This window comes from Pelobates fuscus, chromosome 12 (genome assembly GCF_036172605.1).
Source record: "Pelobates fuscus isolate aPelFus1 chromosome 12, aPelFus1.pri, whole genome shotgun sequence".
NCBI lineage: Eukaryota > Metazoa > Chordata > Amphibia > Anura > Pelobatidae > Pelobates > Pelobates fuscus.
The window spans coordinates 122,059,439-122,077,005 of record NC_086328.1 but is presented as its reverse complement, the minus strand read 5'-3'; the positions used below and the strand labels follow the sequence as shown (position 1 = coordinate 122,077,005).

Sequence of the window (17,567 nt, the reverse complement as noted above, 5' to 3'; positions counted from 1 at the left end):
AGACAGCAATGAATAGGCAGTAGACCATCTCAATTTAAAGTAACAGGACGTCAGATAATCAGAAGTATGACGAAATCTTCTTTTCTGTTTCAGAACAAATGTGCAATGTTTGGAGTCCCAAATAATGAAGATCACAAGGCCAGTCTCAATAAAAAATAAATAAGACTCAAAGATTTTATGACACTTTTTTGAATTTTATTGAGACTGTCGTAATTTTTTTTTTATTATTCATTTGTACACTACACTATAACTGCTTTATTAAGCCAAAGTTGTTTTGGTGACTATAGTGTCCCTTTAAACTTTATGTTAATTTATAGAATTTAAGCCGAGGCTGTGTTTAGACACTTAAAATAAATACAATTATTGGATGGGAAGAGATGGAAGAGGCAACTATAAAATAGGGGTTTTCTTTTTTTAACATTACCCATTCAATAATGTCTGATGCCATAAGGTGTGTAAACTGTGTAGCTATAGTCCTTACAGTAACATTACTATACAAGGTCTTCTGTGGGTGTTTATCGAGTATAGGTTCTACTTGGAGAAAAAATAAATTCGGTCCAGGCACTCAGAATTGCTGCAGGAAGGCAGGTTTATCGGAAGAAAAAGTGCAACGTTTCGGCCTACACAGAGGCCTTTATCAAGCCAAAGCCATAGCTTGATAAAGGCCTCTGTGTGGGCCGAAACGTTGCACCGTTTCTTCCAATAAACCTGCCTTCCTGCAGCAATCCCGAGTGCCTGGACCTAAATTTATTTTATCTACTAAACTGGGTTTTGCCAACCCTGGCGGCCCTGATAAGCTCCTGGATTCCTAAGTGTGAGCACGGAATCCTCTGTTTGTAAATGACTAGATTCTACTTGTAATAATCAAGCAAGTAATAATCTTTTACATCAAGTTAACAGGTAGAATCACAAAAGCTGCATCTACACCTCAGTGTACTGACAGCAGCAGCATCAGTCACCTGCAGTGTCACCATTCCTTGATAACAAAAATAGAATTTTTTTCTTGTCATGGGGGAGTGGGGGTGCATTCTACATCTCTGTTGCCTGCAATCTACCATTAACTCCATTCAATAGCAAGGATAAGAAATCCCATGTGATCATGTCAATTGTGACAGGTCAGTTGTTCTGGTGGGGGATAATCATGCATGTGCTGAGCACGTGCTCATCGGGCTTGTTCTCCTGTACTCCTTTCCTTTTTACTCACATTTGTTTCTGCAGCAGGAGGGAAGCATCTACCAGTTGGACGCTGCTTAATTGTGGCAATTCGGGAGTCTAGTGGCACGTTATCCACTGGTCTCAAGGGCTTCGATGTAGGCCCACTCTCCTCTGTTTTATCTGCAATGAAATGAGAGTTCCACGCTCTGTCATTGCTTGTTACAAAACAAGTCACAGGTACGTACATTCCGGAGACCAGGGCTTTTTAAAGCAAGGAAACAAAAACAAACAAAAAACGAAAAACGAAAAACTGAAGGCATGTTTTTCACAATGCACTATCAGCAGCATACTTCCAGGCGTGCAAGCAGAAATCGTCTGAGAGGCTTTATGCCGCATGCATGGTTTTGTTTAAAGCCTACATGCATGTGATGTTTACTTAGTGCAACGCGAATAACAATCCTCCTCTTCAAACACTCAACATCTGAAAGCTGAACATCTACATTGAAACGGAGAGAAAACCTTTAGCACAGACAATGACATTGAACGTAGAGTAGCCCACCCAATCATTCATGGTTGACTGTTCAGTGAATGTGGGTAGTGTGACTCCCACCACAGGTTCCATTAGTACTTGTTACGCGTGAATGCTATGGGTCATTTGGTTTTATGAGTTTTGTTGAAAACACGAAGATCATAAAGAATTAATTATTCACAACAATTTCCACACAACCTAGAGCACGTGTTCATTTTGTAATAAAGCTTCTTCTATAAGGTAATCAGAAAGTAAGTCAGGTTTTCGCACTTAAACAGGCTAGACAACGTTTTGACAATCAAGCTGTTGGATTATAATTTCTCGGCCCATATGCCGAGTGTAAGGAATGGACAGTCGCAAGACATGCGCAGGACAAAAGATAGCAACTTTTTGTTACTGTCTGTTAAAGCAGGATCTCGAGTGGCTATTCTCTCAAGGGCAGCAAAGACATAATGTCTAGCGCTAAAACTGCTTAGTATACTCTTCCAACTAAATTTATATTTATTTCAAAATCATTACGGTTTCAGTTGTCTATTCAAAAAGGCTGCCATGATGCCAAGTAGTTTCATCAGATCAGATGCAAACACGTAAATGGCGATGTTCCAAAGAATATAAAGAAAAATACCGGTAATATACATTCTATATCAGTGACGATTAAACCACTGACACAATGATTCCTGGTGAGCCGTTTTACTTCGACAAGAATTCATGAACTTTGATGTAAAATTAAACATTAAACCTTTTTGTTTTGTTTTAAACTAAAAAATAGTGCATGTCTGCCTGGTTGTGGTTTAATGTCTTATCTCCTGTTTCACTCCCATTTTAAGTGGACCATCGAGAGAATGATTTTTATAAAACTGACTAATGTTGCTGGTTCACAAGCAAGTGATTAAAAAAAAAGCAGAATAGGCAAAGAATAAACAGCAAAGCTAAGCTCAGCCAAGCAAAAGCGCCAGTTGTTACACAGCCACCCTCATTCATTTCCCGGTGAATGCTCTGGCTGCTGTAATGTTGCTACCCATATGACAGATGTTTGGGACTCGGAGCACTGGGTTGATTTTAAACCAAGTTATAGAGCCAATGGCAGACAGTGAGATCCATCGTCAAACCCCAACCAGGCAGAAGCTGTAATAGATAAGTGATTCGAGTGTCAGGATAAAAAGCATCCTGAATTTAGTATTTTGTTTTAGTGGTCAAGAGTTCAAGACGGCCATGTAAGGTTAACGTGGAGCAAAAAAGAGAAGATAGCTGTATCTGGTGTAGGACGGACACAGTATTTGCCTGACAAGCAAATATATACAGTATACAAAAAACTTTTTTTCTGATCTCCTTTACCCAAAAAGTACTTTTGCATCAGGCTGATGTCACAAATGCGTCAATCAATTGAACCAATTTAGATATGCTAGCTGCTAGCATAATATATGTATCATTTTTAACCTCTACAATAGGGAATGACAAATGTTTGCAGACATTAAAAGGGCAGAGATGAATTCATTAAGAAAGGGGCCTGTGTTTTTCATTGCTGTATTTTTATTTTAAATTTATTTTAAGTGTTTGAGATTAAGTGTATCTGTAGATTTATTAAAAAACATACTGACGGATAGGGACCAACGGTAACATTGAGGAGCTGTGGCTTGTGAGTCCCAGCTCAACATTACACACAGATAACAGATAAGTACAAAGCACCAAAGCTGCTATGGGGATTCTTTTTTTTCCTTTCTTTTAAATTTAGTAAATAGTTCCCATGATATACACGGATCGGCAACAACATTAAAACCACCTATCATCATGTAGATCTCCCTCATGCTGCTAAACCAGCTCTGATGCTTCGAAGCATGGACTCCACATGACCTCTGAATGTGTCCTGTGGTTACTGGTACCAAGACATTAGCAGCAGATCCTTTAAAGGACCACTCTAGTGCCAGGAAAGCATACTCGTTTTCCTGGCACTAGAGTGCCCTGAGGGTGCCCCCACCCTCAGGGACCCACTCCCGCCGGGCTCTGGGGGGAGGAAGGGGTTAAACTTACCTCTTTCTCCAGCGCCGGGCGGGGAGCTTTCCTCCTCCTCCTCTTCTTCCTCGCGACGTCATCGGCTGAATGCGCATGCGCGGCAGGAGCCGCGCTCGCATTCAGCCGGTCGCATAGGAAAGCATTCATAATGCTTTCCTATGGACGCTTGCGTGCTCTCACTGTGATTTTCACAGTGAGAAGCACGCAAGCGCCTCTAGTGGCTGTCAGTGAGACAGCCACTAGAGGCTCTGGAGGCTGGCTTAACCCTCAGTATAAACATAGCAGTTTCTCTGAAACTGCTATGTTTATTAAAAAAAAGGGTAAAAGCTAGCTGGACCTGGCACCCAGACCACTTCATTAAGCTGAAGTGGTCTGGGTGCCTAGAGTGGTCCTTTAACTCCTGCAAACTGCAGTCTACATGGATTGGATTTGTTGTTCCAGCACATCCCAGAGAAGCTCAATCTGATTAAAAATGGTTCAGGAACAACAACAAAAATTCACCAGATTTTAAAGTATGGCTGGGTGTATCATCCTGCTGAGAGAGGCCACTGCCATGAAGGGGTATACGTGGTCTGCAACAATCTCTAGGTAGATAGTACGTGTCAAAGTAATAAGAGCCATATGAATGCCAGGACCTAAATTTTCCCAGCAGATCATTGCCCAGAGCATAACACTGCCTCTGCCGTCTTTTTTCGCATAGTGCATCATGTTGCCATCTCTTCTCCAGGTAAACCATGCACGCACACACAGCTATCCACATGATCTAAAAGAAAACCTAATTATTCAGACCAGGCAATCTTCTTCCATAGCTCCGTGGTCCAGTTCTGACGCTCATGTCCCCATTGAAGGCGTTTTCTGCGATTAATAGGGGGTTGTCATGGGCACCCTGACCAAACTGCGGCTAAGTATAAAACTGTGATGCACTGTGTGTTTTGATACCTTTCTCTAATGGCCAGCATTAAGTTTCTCAGCAATTTCAGCTACAGTGCCCTTCTTTGTGATCAGACCAGACAGACTAGCCTTTGCTCCCCACGTGCATCAATGAGTTTTTGGGCGCCCATGACTCTGATGCTAGTTTACCGGTTTTCCTTCCTTGGACAACTTTTGGTAGGTACTAACCACTGCATACTGACTTGAGGTTTTGGAGATGCTCTGACCCAGTCATCTAGCTATCACTATTTGGCCCTTGTCAAAGTCACATCGTTCTTTTCGCTCGCCAATTCTTCCTGCTTCCAACGCATGAAATTAAGAACGGACTGTCCACTTGCTGCCCAATATATCCCACCCCATTGTAATGCTATAATCAATGTTATTCACTTCACCTATCGGTGGCTGATCAATGTTGGTATAGCGTGTAAACACTCTGAGTCATGTGCATGATATGCCAAGATTGTGGGAACATAGTTGTATAATAATCTAGGTTGAAAAAATATATCATGTTATATATATATCAAAAATTCCTTCTTGATTCTATGATGACAATCAAATATCTTTTTAGATTAGCACAAAAATAAAAGCCTTCATAATATAATAAGAATATTTTAGGTAGAGAGTGTCACATTCTTATTGTCCCTATTGTATAGTAAGAATTTTCCCTATGCTGTAAAAGAAAATTACTTTCAGTCCCAAGTTGAAGTGACTTAGGGGTGTGGAGCGCCCCTTTAATGTTTATAAATGAAGCGATTTTCAGCAACACCTGCTTTTAGGAAAAATATATATTTTCCCCAGTAAAGTCACGGAGAAGGGTGGGCTTATAGCTCCAGCTAAAACAAATATAACAAAGGGAGACCGGAACAGTAAGCCTGCTGTATCATAACTCAAGCAACAGCCCTAGGAGAAATGTATAATAGAAACATAGAATGTGACAGCAGATAAGAACCATTCGGCCCATCTAGTCTGCCCAATTTTCTAAATACTTTCATTAGTCCCTGGCCTTATCTAATAGCTAGGATAGCCTTATGCCTATCCCACGCATGCTTAAAATCCTTTACAGTGTTAACCTTTACCACTTCAGCTGGAAGGCTATTCCATGCATCCACTACCCTCTCAGTAAAGTAATACTTCCTGATATTATTTTTAAACCTTTGTCCCTCTAATTTAAGACTATGGCCTCTTGTTGTGGTAGTTTTTCATCTTTTAAATATAGTCTCCTCCTTTACTGTGTTGATTCCCTTTATGTATTTAAATGTTTCTATCATATCCCCCCTGTCTCGTCTTTCCTCCAAGCTTTACATGTTAAGATCCTTTAACCTTTCCTGGTAAGTTTTTTATCCTGCAATCCATGAACCAGTTTAGTAGCCCTTCTTTGAACTCTCTCTAAGGTATCAATATCCTTCTGGAGATACGGTCTCCAGTACTGTGTACAGTACTCCAAGTGAGGTCTCACCAGTGTTCTGTACAATGGCATGAGCACTTCCCTCTTTCTACTGCTAATACCTCTCCCTATACAACCAAGCATTCTGCTAGCATTTCCTGCTGCTCTATTACATTGTCTGCCTACCTTTAGGTCATCAGAAATAATCACCCCTAAATCCCTTTCCTCAGATGTTGAGGTTAGGACTATCAAATATTCTGTACTCTGCCCTTGAGTTTTTACGTCCAAGATGCATTATCTTGCACTTATCCACATTAAATGTCAGTTTACCTAAATTATTTGCCATTTGGCTTATCCCTCCTGGTACATCAACCCTGTTACATATCTTAGTATCATCAGCAAAAAGACACACATTTTTGCTGATGATACTTGGCACAACTCTTTAAAGGGACACTATAGTCACCTGAACAACTTCAGCTTAATGAGGTTGTTTAGGTGAGTGCTACAGCTACCCGGAGCCTTTTTCTTGTAAGCACTGTATTTTCTGAGAAAATGCAGTGTTTACATTGGAAGCTTGGAACACCTCTTGTTGCAGTCAATCAGACGGCCACCAGAGGGACTTCCGAGTTCAGAGGCCCTAAAAAGGCCTCTCGTCCGATGCATTCTGGGTGAATGCATCAGACGGGCTATCAGCACACAAAGCACTGTGAACGCGCTTTGTGTGCTGATAGCCTGTCAGCACTGCTGTGGGCATGGCTTCAGCTGACAGCTTCAGCTTCAGCTGACAGCTTCAGCTTCAGCTGACAGCTTCAGCTTCAGCTGACAGCTTCAGCTTCAGCTGACAGCTGAAGCCCGAACCCACAGGGACGCTTACTGTCCACAATAGTGGTTGAAGGGGGGGGGGGGGGAGACCTACTCTCCTTCCCCCCCCGGCCCCCACCGCTGTGCGGCGGGTGGGGGCCCTAAAATTATCAATAAGGGGGGGGACCTACTGCCCCCCCCCGGCCCCCACCCCTGTGCGGCGGGTGGGGGCCCTAAAATTATCAATAAGGGGGGGACCTATTGTCCCCCCCCGGCCCCCACCCCTGAGCGGTGGGTGGGGGCCCTAAAATTATCAATAAGGGGGGGACCTACTGTCCCCCCCCGGCCCCCACCCCTGTGCGGCGGGTGGCGGCCCTAAAATTATCAATAAGGGGGGGACCTACTGTCCCCCCCTGGCCCCCACCCCTGTGCGGCGGGTGGGGGCCCTAAAATTATCAATAAGGGGGGGACCTATTGTCCCCCCCCGGCCCCCACCCCTGAGCGGTGGGTGGGGGCCCTAAAATTATCAATAAGGGGGGGACCTACTGTCCCCCCCCGGCCCCCACCCCTGTGCGGCGGGTGGGGGCCCTAAAATTATCACCCCTGTGCGGCGGGTGGGGGCCCTAAAATTGTCAATAAGGGGGGGACCTATTGTCCCCCCCGGCCCCCACCCCTGAGCGGCAGGTGGGGGCCCTAAAATGATCAATAAGGGGGGGGACCTACTGTCCCCCCCGGCCCCCACCCCTGTGCGGCGGGTGGGGGCCCTAAAATGATCAATAAGGGGGGGGACCTACTGTCCCCCCCGGCCCCCACCCCTGTGCGGCGGGTGGGGGCCCTAAAATTATCAATAAGGGGGGACCTACTGTCCCCCCCGGCCCCCACCCCTGTGCGGCGGGTGGGGGCCCTAAAATTATCAATAAGGGGGGACCTACTGTCCCCCCCGGCCCCCACCCCTGAGCGGTGGGTGGGGGCCCTAAATACAAAGGGGGGGGGGGGGACCCTAGTTAACCCTCCCCCCCCCAAAAAAAAAATTATCTCCCTACCTACCCCCCTCACCCTAAAAATAATGAGGGGGGGAACATTAACTAAAAACCTGTAAAAAAAAATAAATAAAAAGAGATAAAAAAAACTTACCATTCAATGTTTTCTTTCTTCTAAAATCTTCTTTCTTCAGCCCAAAAAAGGCCAAATAAAAATCCATAATAACCGACGCAATTAAAAAAAAAAAAAAAAAAAAACGAGCGCAAAAAAAATAATCCATCTTCACCCATGGAGGGCTCCGCGCAGACTGAGCTCCGCAGGGTGGGGAAGGCTTATAAAGCCTTGCCCCGCCCTGCAATTAGGCTAAGAACACTCTGATTGGTGGGTTTAAACCAATCAGAGTGCTCTTTGTCATTTTACAAGCGTGGGAAAGTTCTTTGGAATTTTCCCACGCTTGTAAAATGACACAGAGCACTGTGATTGGATGGATTTCAAGCCATCCAATCACAGTGCTCTGTGTCATTTTACAAGCGTGGGAAAGTTCTTTGGAATTTTCCCACGCTTGTAAAATGACACAGAGCACTGTGATTGGATGGCTTGAAACCCATCCAATCACAGTGCTCTGTGTCATTTTACAAGCGTGGGAAAATTCCAAAGAACTTTCCCACGCTTGTAAAATGACAAAGAGCACTGTGATTGGATGGCTTGAAATCCATCCAATCACAGTGCTCTGTGTCATTTTACAAGCGTGGGAAAATTCCAAAGAACTTTCTGTCACGGCTTACCTTGGTGGGAGTCCAGTTTGCAGAGATATGCTTACCCTTGCAATTAAACACAGGCCAAGGTGGTCAGGGAAGAACTCACCTGGCCTGTGAGTCTGTGCACGGGGGCTGTATCAGGATAACCAGGTCGAAGTACAGACAAGGACAAGAGCAGGAGAATCGTCGTGGGTAAGCCGGAGGTCAGAGGATGCCAGAATACAGGATCAACAAGAACAAAGCCAAGGTCAGAAGCCGAAAACCAACAGGACAACAGGAACTCGAAATAGCAGGAACCAGAGTCAATGAACTGACCCTGCCTTCTGGGAGAGGCAGGGTTATATACCTGGCTAACGGCCATCAGCTTCAGGTGTGCGAGAGTATTGGAGCAGCCACAGATAACGGCCAGCCCCCAGTGCTGGGTACAAGGCAAGATGTACTTCTGGCTATCTCTAGAGCTGATATGGTGGCTCAGAGGCAAAATAGCAGGTTCAGGATAGCAAGGTACCTGGGTTCAAATCCCTCATCGGGTATTTCTGGGGCGACCTCGTCTGGCGGTCTGGATGTCACGGTGGCTGTCATGACAGAACGCCCTCCGGGCGTGAACAGGCTCTTCTTGGAAATCGTATTCATCTTCGGTCTCAATCTCACTCAGGTAGTCTTTATCATTCAGGTATCCAGAGCAGAGTCCTTTTACATCCTGGGATTTTATGGTACCAGACTTGGAGCAGGCTGTAAGTACCTTGATCCCAGGAGTCAGTCTCTCTGTACCTTTTTCCTCATGTGCATTGGTAGGTAATTCTCCTCTGGGCAGGTAGGAAGTGGTGCTTGCTTGAACAGCAGTTTCTTCAAGAAGAGGTACAGATGTTTCCGGGGCTGGAGGCAGAGATACTTCAGAGGCACTGGTAGCTGATTTTAGAGAAACCCAGGTAGTATTAACTACCGTGGTCTGAGTACTCATATGTGTCACGGAGCGTGGACCAGACTGACAGCGACTTTGGCGTTTCTCAGGCAGAGGTGCAGACTTGGCCGGATGGGTATGCACAACCCCAACTTGAACGGTTTCTGGCCGATGTGGGCGAATTGGGCAGTGTGAGATAAGGTGCCCTCTTTCACCACAATAAAAACAAAGACCATGATTTCTCCGCCGGTCTCTTTCTTCAGTAGTCACCTTGCGCTGGACCAATCCTATTTCCATAGGTTCATCAGAGTCAAGAGGAAGGTAGGATTGCTCTGGGGCCTCCCTAGGAACAGGAGCATAATGAGGCAGCACGGGGTTGTGGTAATGGTATAGGTTCCCTTTGTTTCTGGGAATCTGGGATCCTCTGGGACGTGGTGCTGGTTTAGGTACAGCGGTCTTGCTAGAAGTCTTGCACTGTGCCTCCATGGCAGTCATGAAAGCATCCCATCCAGCAAGGACAGGACTCTGAGACTGCAACCTTTCATGTGCCCATTGTTTGATTTTACCAGACAGCAGGTTAATAGCTGCTCGGACCTTTATGAAGTCATTAGCATAAGTCCGAGACTTCAGGGAAAACACCAATTCACAATCCACTTTAAAGCATAAGAAGGAAGCACGGTTACCATCAAATTTCTCCGGCATAACTGTAAACGGTTCAGGATAACCAGGTTCCAGGGCTGGGCGTACCGTGCCTTTAAGAAAACAAACTTCTCGCTGCAGCTCCAAGACAGTCTGGGCCAGGCTGGATACTTGCTGGGTAAGCAATTGAGACATCTCTGCAGACTCCATTATGGTCAGTTCATTCTGTCACGGCTTACCTTGGTGGGAGTCCAGTTTGCAGAGATATGCTTACCCTTGCAATTAAACACAGGCCAAGGTGGTCAGGGAAGAACTCACCTGGCCTGTGAGTCTGTGCACGGGGGCTGTATCAGGATAACCAGGTCGAAGTACAGACAAGGACAAGAGCAGGAGAATCGTCGTGGGTAAGCCGGAGGTCAGAGGATGCCAGAATACAGGATCAACAAGAACAAAGCCAAGGTCAGAAGCCGAAAACCAACAGGACAACAGGAACTCGAAATAGCAGGAACCAGAGTCAATGAACTGACCCTGCCTTCTGGGAGAGGCAGGGTTATATACCTGGCTAACGGCCATCAGCTTCAGGTGTGCGAGAGTATTGGAGCAGCCACAGATAACGGCCAGCCCCCAGTGCTGGATACAAGGCAAGATGTACTTCTGGCTATCTCTAGAGCTGATATGGTGGCTCAGAGGCAAAATAGCAGGTTCAGGATAGCAAGGTACCTGGGTTCAAATCCCTCATCGGGTATTTCTGGGGCGACCTCGTCTGGCGGTCTGGATGTCACGGTGGCTGTCATGACACTTTCCCACGCTTGTAAAATTACACAGAGCACTGTGATTGGATGGCTTGAAATCCATCCAATCACAGTGCTCTGTGTCATTTTACAAGCGTGGGAAAATTCCAAAGAACTTTCCCACGCTTGTAAAATGACAAAGAGCACTGTGATTGGATGGCTTGAAATCCATCCAATCACAGTGCTCTGTGTCATTTTACAAGCGTGGGAAAATTCCAAAGAACTTTCCCACGCTTGTAAAATGACAAAGAGCACTCTGATTGGCTCAAACCCACCAATCAGAGTGTTCTTGGCCTAATTGCAGGGCGGGGCAAGGCTTTATAAAAAGCATCCTGAATTTAGTATTTTGTTTTAGTGGTCAAGAGTTCAAGACGGCCATGTAAGGTTAACGTGGAGCAAAAAAGAGAAGATAGCTGTATCTGGTGTAGGACGGACACAGTATTTGCCTGACAAGCAAATATATACAGTATACAAAAAACTTTTTTTCTGATCTCCTTTACCCAAAAAGTACTTTTGCATCAGGCTGATGTCACAAATGCGTCAATCAATTGAACCAATTTAGATATGCTAGCTGCTAGCATAATATATGTATCATTTTTAACCTCTACAATAGGGAATGACAAATGTTTGCAGACATTAAAAGGGCAGAGATGAATTCATTAAGAAAGGGGCCTGTGTTTTTCATTGCTGTATTTTTATTTTAAATTTATTTTAAGTGTTTGAGATTAAGTGTATCTGTAGATTTATTAAAAAACATACTGACGGATAGGGACCAACGGTAACATTGAGGAGCTGTGGCTTGTGAGTCCCAGCTCAACATTACACACAGATAACAGATAAGTACAAAGCACCAAAGCTGCTATGGGGATTCTTTTTTTTCCTTTCTTTTAAATTTAGTAAATAGTTCCCATGATATACACGGATCGGCAACAACATTAAAACCACCTATCATCATGTAGATCTCCCTCATGCTGCTAAACCAGCTCTGATGCTTCGAAGCATGGACTCCACATGACCTCTGAATGTGTCCTGTGGTTACTGGTACCAAGACATTAGCAGCAGATCCTTTAAAGGACCACTCTAGTGCCAGGAAAGCATACTCGTTTTCCTGGCACTAGAGTGCCCTGAGGGTGCCCCCACCCTCAGGGACCCACTCCCGCCGGGCTCTGGGGGGAGGAAGGGGTTAAACTTACCTCTTTCTCCAGCGCCGGGCGGGGAGCTTTCCTCCTCCTCCTCTTCTTCCTCGCGACGTCATCGGCTGAATGCGCATGCGCGGCAGGAGCCGCGCTCGCATTCAGCCGGTCGCATAGGAAAGCATTCATAATGCTTTCCTATGGACGCTTGCGTGCTCTCACTGTGATTTTCACAGTGAGAAGCACGCAAGCGCCTCTAGTGGCTGTCAGTGAGACAGCCACTAGAGGCTCTGGAGGCTGGCTTAACCCTCAGTATAAACATAGCAGTTTCTCTGAAACTGCTATGTTTATTAAAAAAAAGGGTAAAAGCTAGCTGGACCTGGCACCCAGACCACTTCATTAAGCTGAAGTGGTCTGGGTGCCTAGAGTGGTCCTTTAACTCCTGCAAACTGCAGTCTACATGGATTGGATTTGTTGTTCCAGCACATCCCAGAGAAGCTCAATCTGATTAAAAATGGTTCAGGAACAACAACAAAAATTCACCAGATTTTAAAGTATGGCTGGGTGTATCATCCTGCTGAGAGAGGCCACTGCCATGAAGGGGTATACGTGGTCTGCAACAATCTCTAGGTAGATAGTACGTGTCAAAGTAATAAGAGCCATATGAATGCCAGGACCTAAATTTTCCCAGCAGATCATTGCCCAGAGCATAACACTGCCTCTGCCGTCTTTTTTCGCATAGTGCATCATGTTGCCATCTCTTCTCCAGGTAAACCATGCACGCACACACAGCTATCCACATGATCTAAAAGAAAACCTAATTATTCAGACCAGGCAATCTTCTTCCATAGCTCCGTGGTCCAGTTCTGACGCTCATGTCCCCATTGAAGGCGTTTTCTGCGATTAATAGGGGGTTGTCATGGGCACCCTGACCAAACTGCGGCTAAGTATAAAACTGTGATGCACTGTGTGTTTTGATACCTTTCTCTAATGGCCAGCATTAAGTTTCTCAGCAATTTCAGCTACAGTGCCCTTCTTTGTGATCAGACCAGACAGACTAGCCTTTGCTCCCCACGTGCATCAATGAGTTTTTGGGCGCCCATGACTCTGATGCTAGTTTACCGGTTTTCCTTCCTTGGACAACTTTTGGTAGGTACTAACCACTGCATACTGACTTGAGGTTTTGGAGATGCTCTGACCCAGTCATCTAGCTATCACTATTTGGCCCTTGTCAAAGTCACATCGTTCTTTTCGCTCGCCAATTCTTCCTGCTTCCAACGCATGAAATTAAGAACGGACTGTCCACTTGCTGCCCAATATATCCCACCCCATTGTAATGCTATAATCAATGTTATTCACTTCACCTATCGGTGGCTGATCAATGTTGGTATAGCGTGTAAACACTCTGAGTCATGTGCATGATATGCCAAGATTGTGGGAACATAGTTGTATAATAATCTAGGTTGAAAAAATATATCATGTTATATATATATCAAAAATTCCTTCTTGATTCTATGATGACAATCAAATATCTTTTTAGATTAGCACAAAAATAAAAGCCTTCATAATATAATAAGAATATTTTAGGTAGAGAGTGTCACATTCTTATTGTCCCTATTGTATAGTAAGAATTTTCCCTATGCTGTAAAAGAAAATTACTTTCAGTCCCAAGTTGAAGTGACTTAGGGGTGTGGAGCGCCCCTTTAATGTTTATAAATGAAGCGATTTTCAGCAACACCTGCTTTTAGGAAAAATATATATTTTCCCCAGTAAAGTCACGGAGAAGGGTGGGCTTATAGCTCCAGCTAAAACAAATATAACAAAGGGAGACCGGAACAGTAAGCCTGCTGTATCATAACTCAAGCAACAGCCCTAGGAGAAATGTATAATAGAAACATAGAATGTGACAGCAGATAAGAACCATTCGGCCCATCTAGTCTGCCCAATTTTCTAAATACTTTCATTAGTCCCTGGCCTTATCTAATAGCTAGGATAGCCTTATGCCTATCCCACGCATGCTTAAAATCCTTTACAGTGTTAACCTTTACCACTTCAGCTGGAAGGCTATTCCATGCATCCACTACCCTCTCAGTAAAGTAATACTTCCTGATATTATTTTTAAACCTTTGTCCCTCTAATTTAAGACTATGGCCTCTTGTTGTGGTAGTTTTTCATCTTTTAAATATAGTCTCCTCCTTTACTGTGTTGATTCCCTTTATGTATTTAAATGTTTCTATCATATCCCCCCTGTCTCGTCTTTCCTCCAAGCTTTACATGTTAAGATCCTTTAACCTTTCCTGGTAAGTTTTTTATCCTGCAATCCATGAACCAGTTTAGTAGCCCTTCTTTGAACTCTCTCTAAGGTATCAATATCCTTCTGGAGATACGGTCTCCAGTACTGTGTACAGTACTCCAAGTGAGGTCTCACCAGTGTTCTGTACAATGGCATGAGCACTTCCCTCTTTCTACTGCTAATACCTCTCCCTATACAACCAAGCATTCTGCTAGCATTTCCTGCTGCTCTATTACATTGTCTGCCTACCTTTAGGTCATCAGAAATAATCACCCCTAAATCCCTTTCCTCAGATGTTGAGGTTAGGACTATCAAATATTCTGTACTCTGCCCTTGAGTTTTTACGTCCAAGATGCATTATCTTGCACTTATCCACATTAAATGTCAGTTTACCTAAATTATTTGCCATTTGGCTTATCCCTCCTGGTACATCAACCCTGTTACATATCTTAGTATCATCAGCAAAAAGACACACATTTTTGCTGATGATACTTGGCACAACTCTTTAAAGGGACACTATAGTCACCTGAACAACTTCAGCTTAATGAGGTTGTTTAGGTGAGTGCTACAGCTACCCGGAGCCTTTTTCTTGTAAGCACTGTATTTTCTGAGAAAATGCAGTGTTTACATTGGAAGCTTGGAACACCTCTTGTTGCAGTCAATCAGACGGCCACCAGAGGGACTTCCGAGTTCAGAGGCCCTAAAAAGGCCTCTCGTCCGATGCATTCTGGGTGAATGCATCAGACGGGCTATCAGCACACAAAGCACTGTGAACGCGCTTTGTGTGCTGATAGCCTGTCAGCACTGCTGTGGGCATGGCTTCAGCTGACAGCTTCAGCTTCAGCTGACAGCTTCAGCTTCAGCTGACAGCTGAAGCCCGAACCCACAGGGACGCTTACTGTCCACAATAGTGGTTGAAGGGGGGGGGGGGGGAGACCTACTCTCCTTCCCCCCCCGGCCCCCACCGCTGTGCGGCGGGTGGGGGCCCTAAAATTATCAATAAGGGGGGGGACCTACTGCCCCCCCCCGGCCCCCACCCCTGTGCGGCGGGTGGGGGCCCTAAAATTATCAATAAGGGGGGGACCTATTGTCCCCCCCCGGCCCCCACCCCTGAGCGGTGGGTGGGGGCCCTAAAATTATCAATAAGGGGGGGACCTACTGTCCCCCCCCGGCCCCCACCCCTGTGCGGCGGGTGGCGGCCCTAAAATTATCAATAAGGGGGGGACCTACTGTCCCCCCCTGGCCCCCACCCCTGTGCGGCGGGTGGGGGCCCTAAAATTATCAATAAGGGGGGGACCTATTGTCCCCCCCCGGCCCCCACCCCTGAGCGGTGGGTGGGGGCCCTAAAATTATCAATAAGGGGGGGACCTACTGTCCCCCCCCGGCCCCCACCCCTGTGCGGCGGGTGGGGGCCCTAAAATTATCACCCCTGTGCGGCGGGTGGGGGCCCTAAAATTGTCAATAAGGGGGGGACCTATTGTCCCCCCCGGCCCCCACCCCTGAGCGGCAGGTGGGGGCCCTAAAATGATCAATAAGGGGGGGGACCTACTGTCCCCCCCGGCCCCCACCCCTGTGCGGCGGGTGGGGGCCCTAAAATGATCAATAAGGGGGGGGACCTACTGTCCCCCCCGGCCCCCACCCCTGTGCGGCGGGTGGGGGCCCTAAAATTATCAATAAGGGGGGACCTACTGTCCCCCCCGGCCCCCACCCCTGTGCGGCGGGTGGGGGCCCTAAAATTATCAATAAGGGGGGACCTACTGTCCCCCCCGGCCCCCACCCCTGAGCGGTGGGTGGGGGCCCTAAATACAAAGGGGGGGGGGGGGACCCTAGTTAACCCTCCCCCCCCCAAAAAAAAAATTATCTCCCTACCTACCCCCCTCACCCTAAAAATAATGAGGGGGGGAACATTAACTAAAAACCTGTAAAAAAAAATAAATAAAAAGAGATAAAAAAAACTTACCATTCAATGTTTTCTTTCTTCTAAAATCTTCTTTCTTCAGCCCAAAAAAGGCCAAATAAAAATCCATAATAACCGACGCAATTAAAAAAAAAAAAAAAAAAAAACGAGCGCAAAAAAAATAATCCATCTTCACCCATGGAGGGCTCCGCGCAGACTGAGCTCCGCAGGGTGGGGAAGGCTTATAAAGCCTTGCCCCGCCCTGCAATTAGGCTAAGAACACTCTGATTGGTGGGTTTAAACCAATCAGAGTGCTCTTTGTCATTTTACAAGCGTGGGAAAGTTCTTTGGAATTTTCCCACGCTTGTAAAATGACACAGAGCACTGTGATTGGATGGATTTCAAGCCATCCAATCACAGTGCTCTGTGTCATTTTACAAGCGTGGGAAAGTTCTTTGGAATTTTCCCACGCTTGTAAAATGACACAGAGCACTGTGATTGGATGGCTTGAAACCCATCCAATCACAGTGCTCTGTGTCATTTTACAAGCGTGGGAAAATTCCAAAGAACTTTCCCACGCTTGTAAAATGACAAAGAGCACTGTGATTGGATGGCTTGAAATCCATCCAATCACAGTGCTCTGTGTCATTTTACAAGCGTGGGAAAATTCCAAAGAACTTTCTGTCACGGCTTACCTTGGTGGGAGTCCAGTTTGCAGAGATATGCTTACCCTTGCAATTAAACACAGGCCAAGGTGGTCAGGGAAGAACTCACCTGGCCTGTGAGTCTGTGCACGGGGGCTGTATCAGGATAACCAGGTCGAAGTACAGACAAGGACAAGAGCAGGAGAATCGTCGTGGGTAAGCCGGAGGTCAGAGGATGCCAGAATACAGGATCAACAAGAACAAAGCCAAGGTCAGAAGCCGAAAACCAACAGGACAACAGGAACTCGAAATAGCAGGAACCAGAGTCAATGAACTGACCCTGCCTTCTGGGAGAGGCAGGGTTATATACCTGGCTAACGGCCATCAGCTTCAGGTGTGCGAGAGTATTGGAGCAGCCACAGATAACGGCCAGCCCCCAGTGCTGGGTACAAGGCAAGATGTACTTCTGGCTATCTCTAGAGCTGATATGGTGGCTCAGAGGCAAAATAGCAGGTTCAGGATAGCAAGGTACCTGGGTTCAAATCCCTCATCGGGTATTTCTGGGGCGACCTCGTCTGGCGGTCTGGATGTCACGGTGGCTGTCATGACAGAACGCCCTCCGGGCGTGAACAGGCTCTTCTTGGAAATCGTATTCATCTTCGGTCTCAATCTCACTCAGGTAGTCTTTATCATTCAGGTATCCAGAGCAGAGTCCTTTTAC

The 17,567-nt window shown here is 46.0% G+C and overlaps 1 protein-coding gene across 7 annotated transcripts in view; it reads right to left on the bottom strand.

The window, feature by feature from the left end:
* Positions 1–17,567, bottom strand: part of SHANK2 (SH3 and multiple ankyrin repeat domains 2) — a 509,303-nt gene that overhangs the window by 29,183 nt on the left and 462,553 nt on the right. For 5 of the 7 annotated variants that reach the window (XM_063437771.1, XM_063437775.1, XM_063437769.1 and 2 more), the window contains one exon: positions 1,205–1,335. The exons of the other annotated variants lie outside the window; for them this stretch is intronic. In XM_063437771.1, the coding sequence (XP_063293841.1) occupies positions 1,205–1,335 (131 nt within the window). The remainder of the gene's footprint in view (positions 1–1,204; positions 1,336–17,567) is intronic. 7 annotated transcript variants of the gene reach the window in all.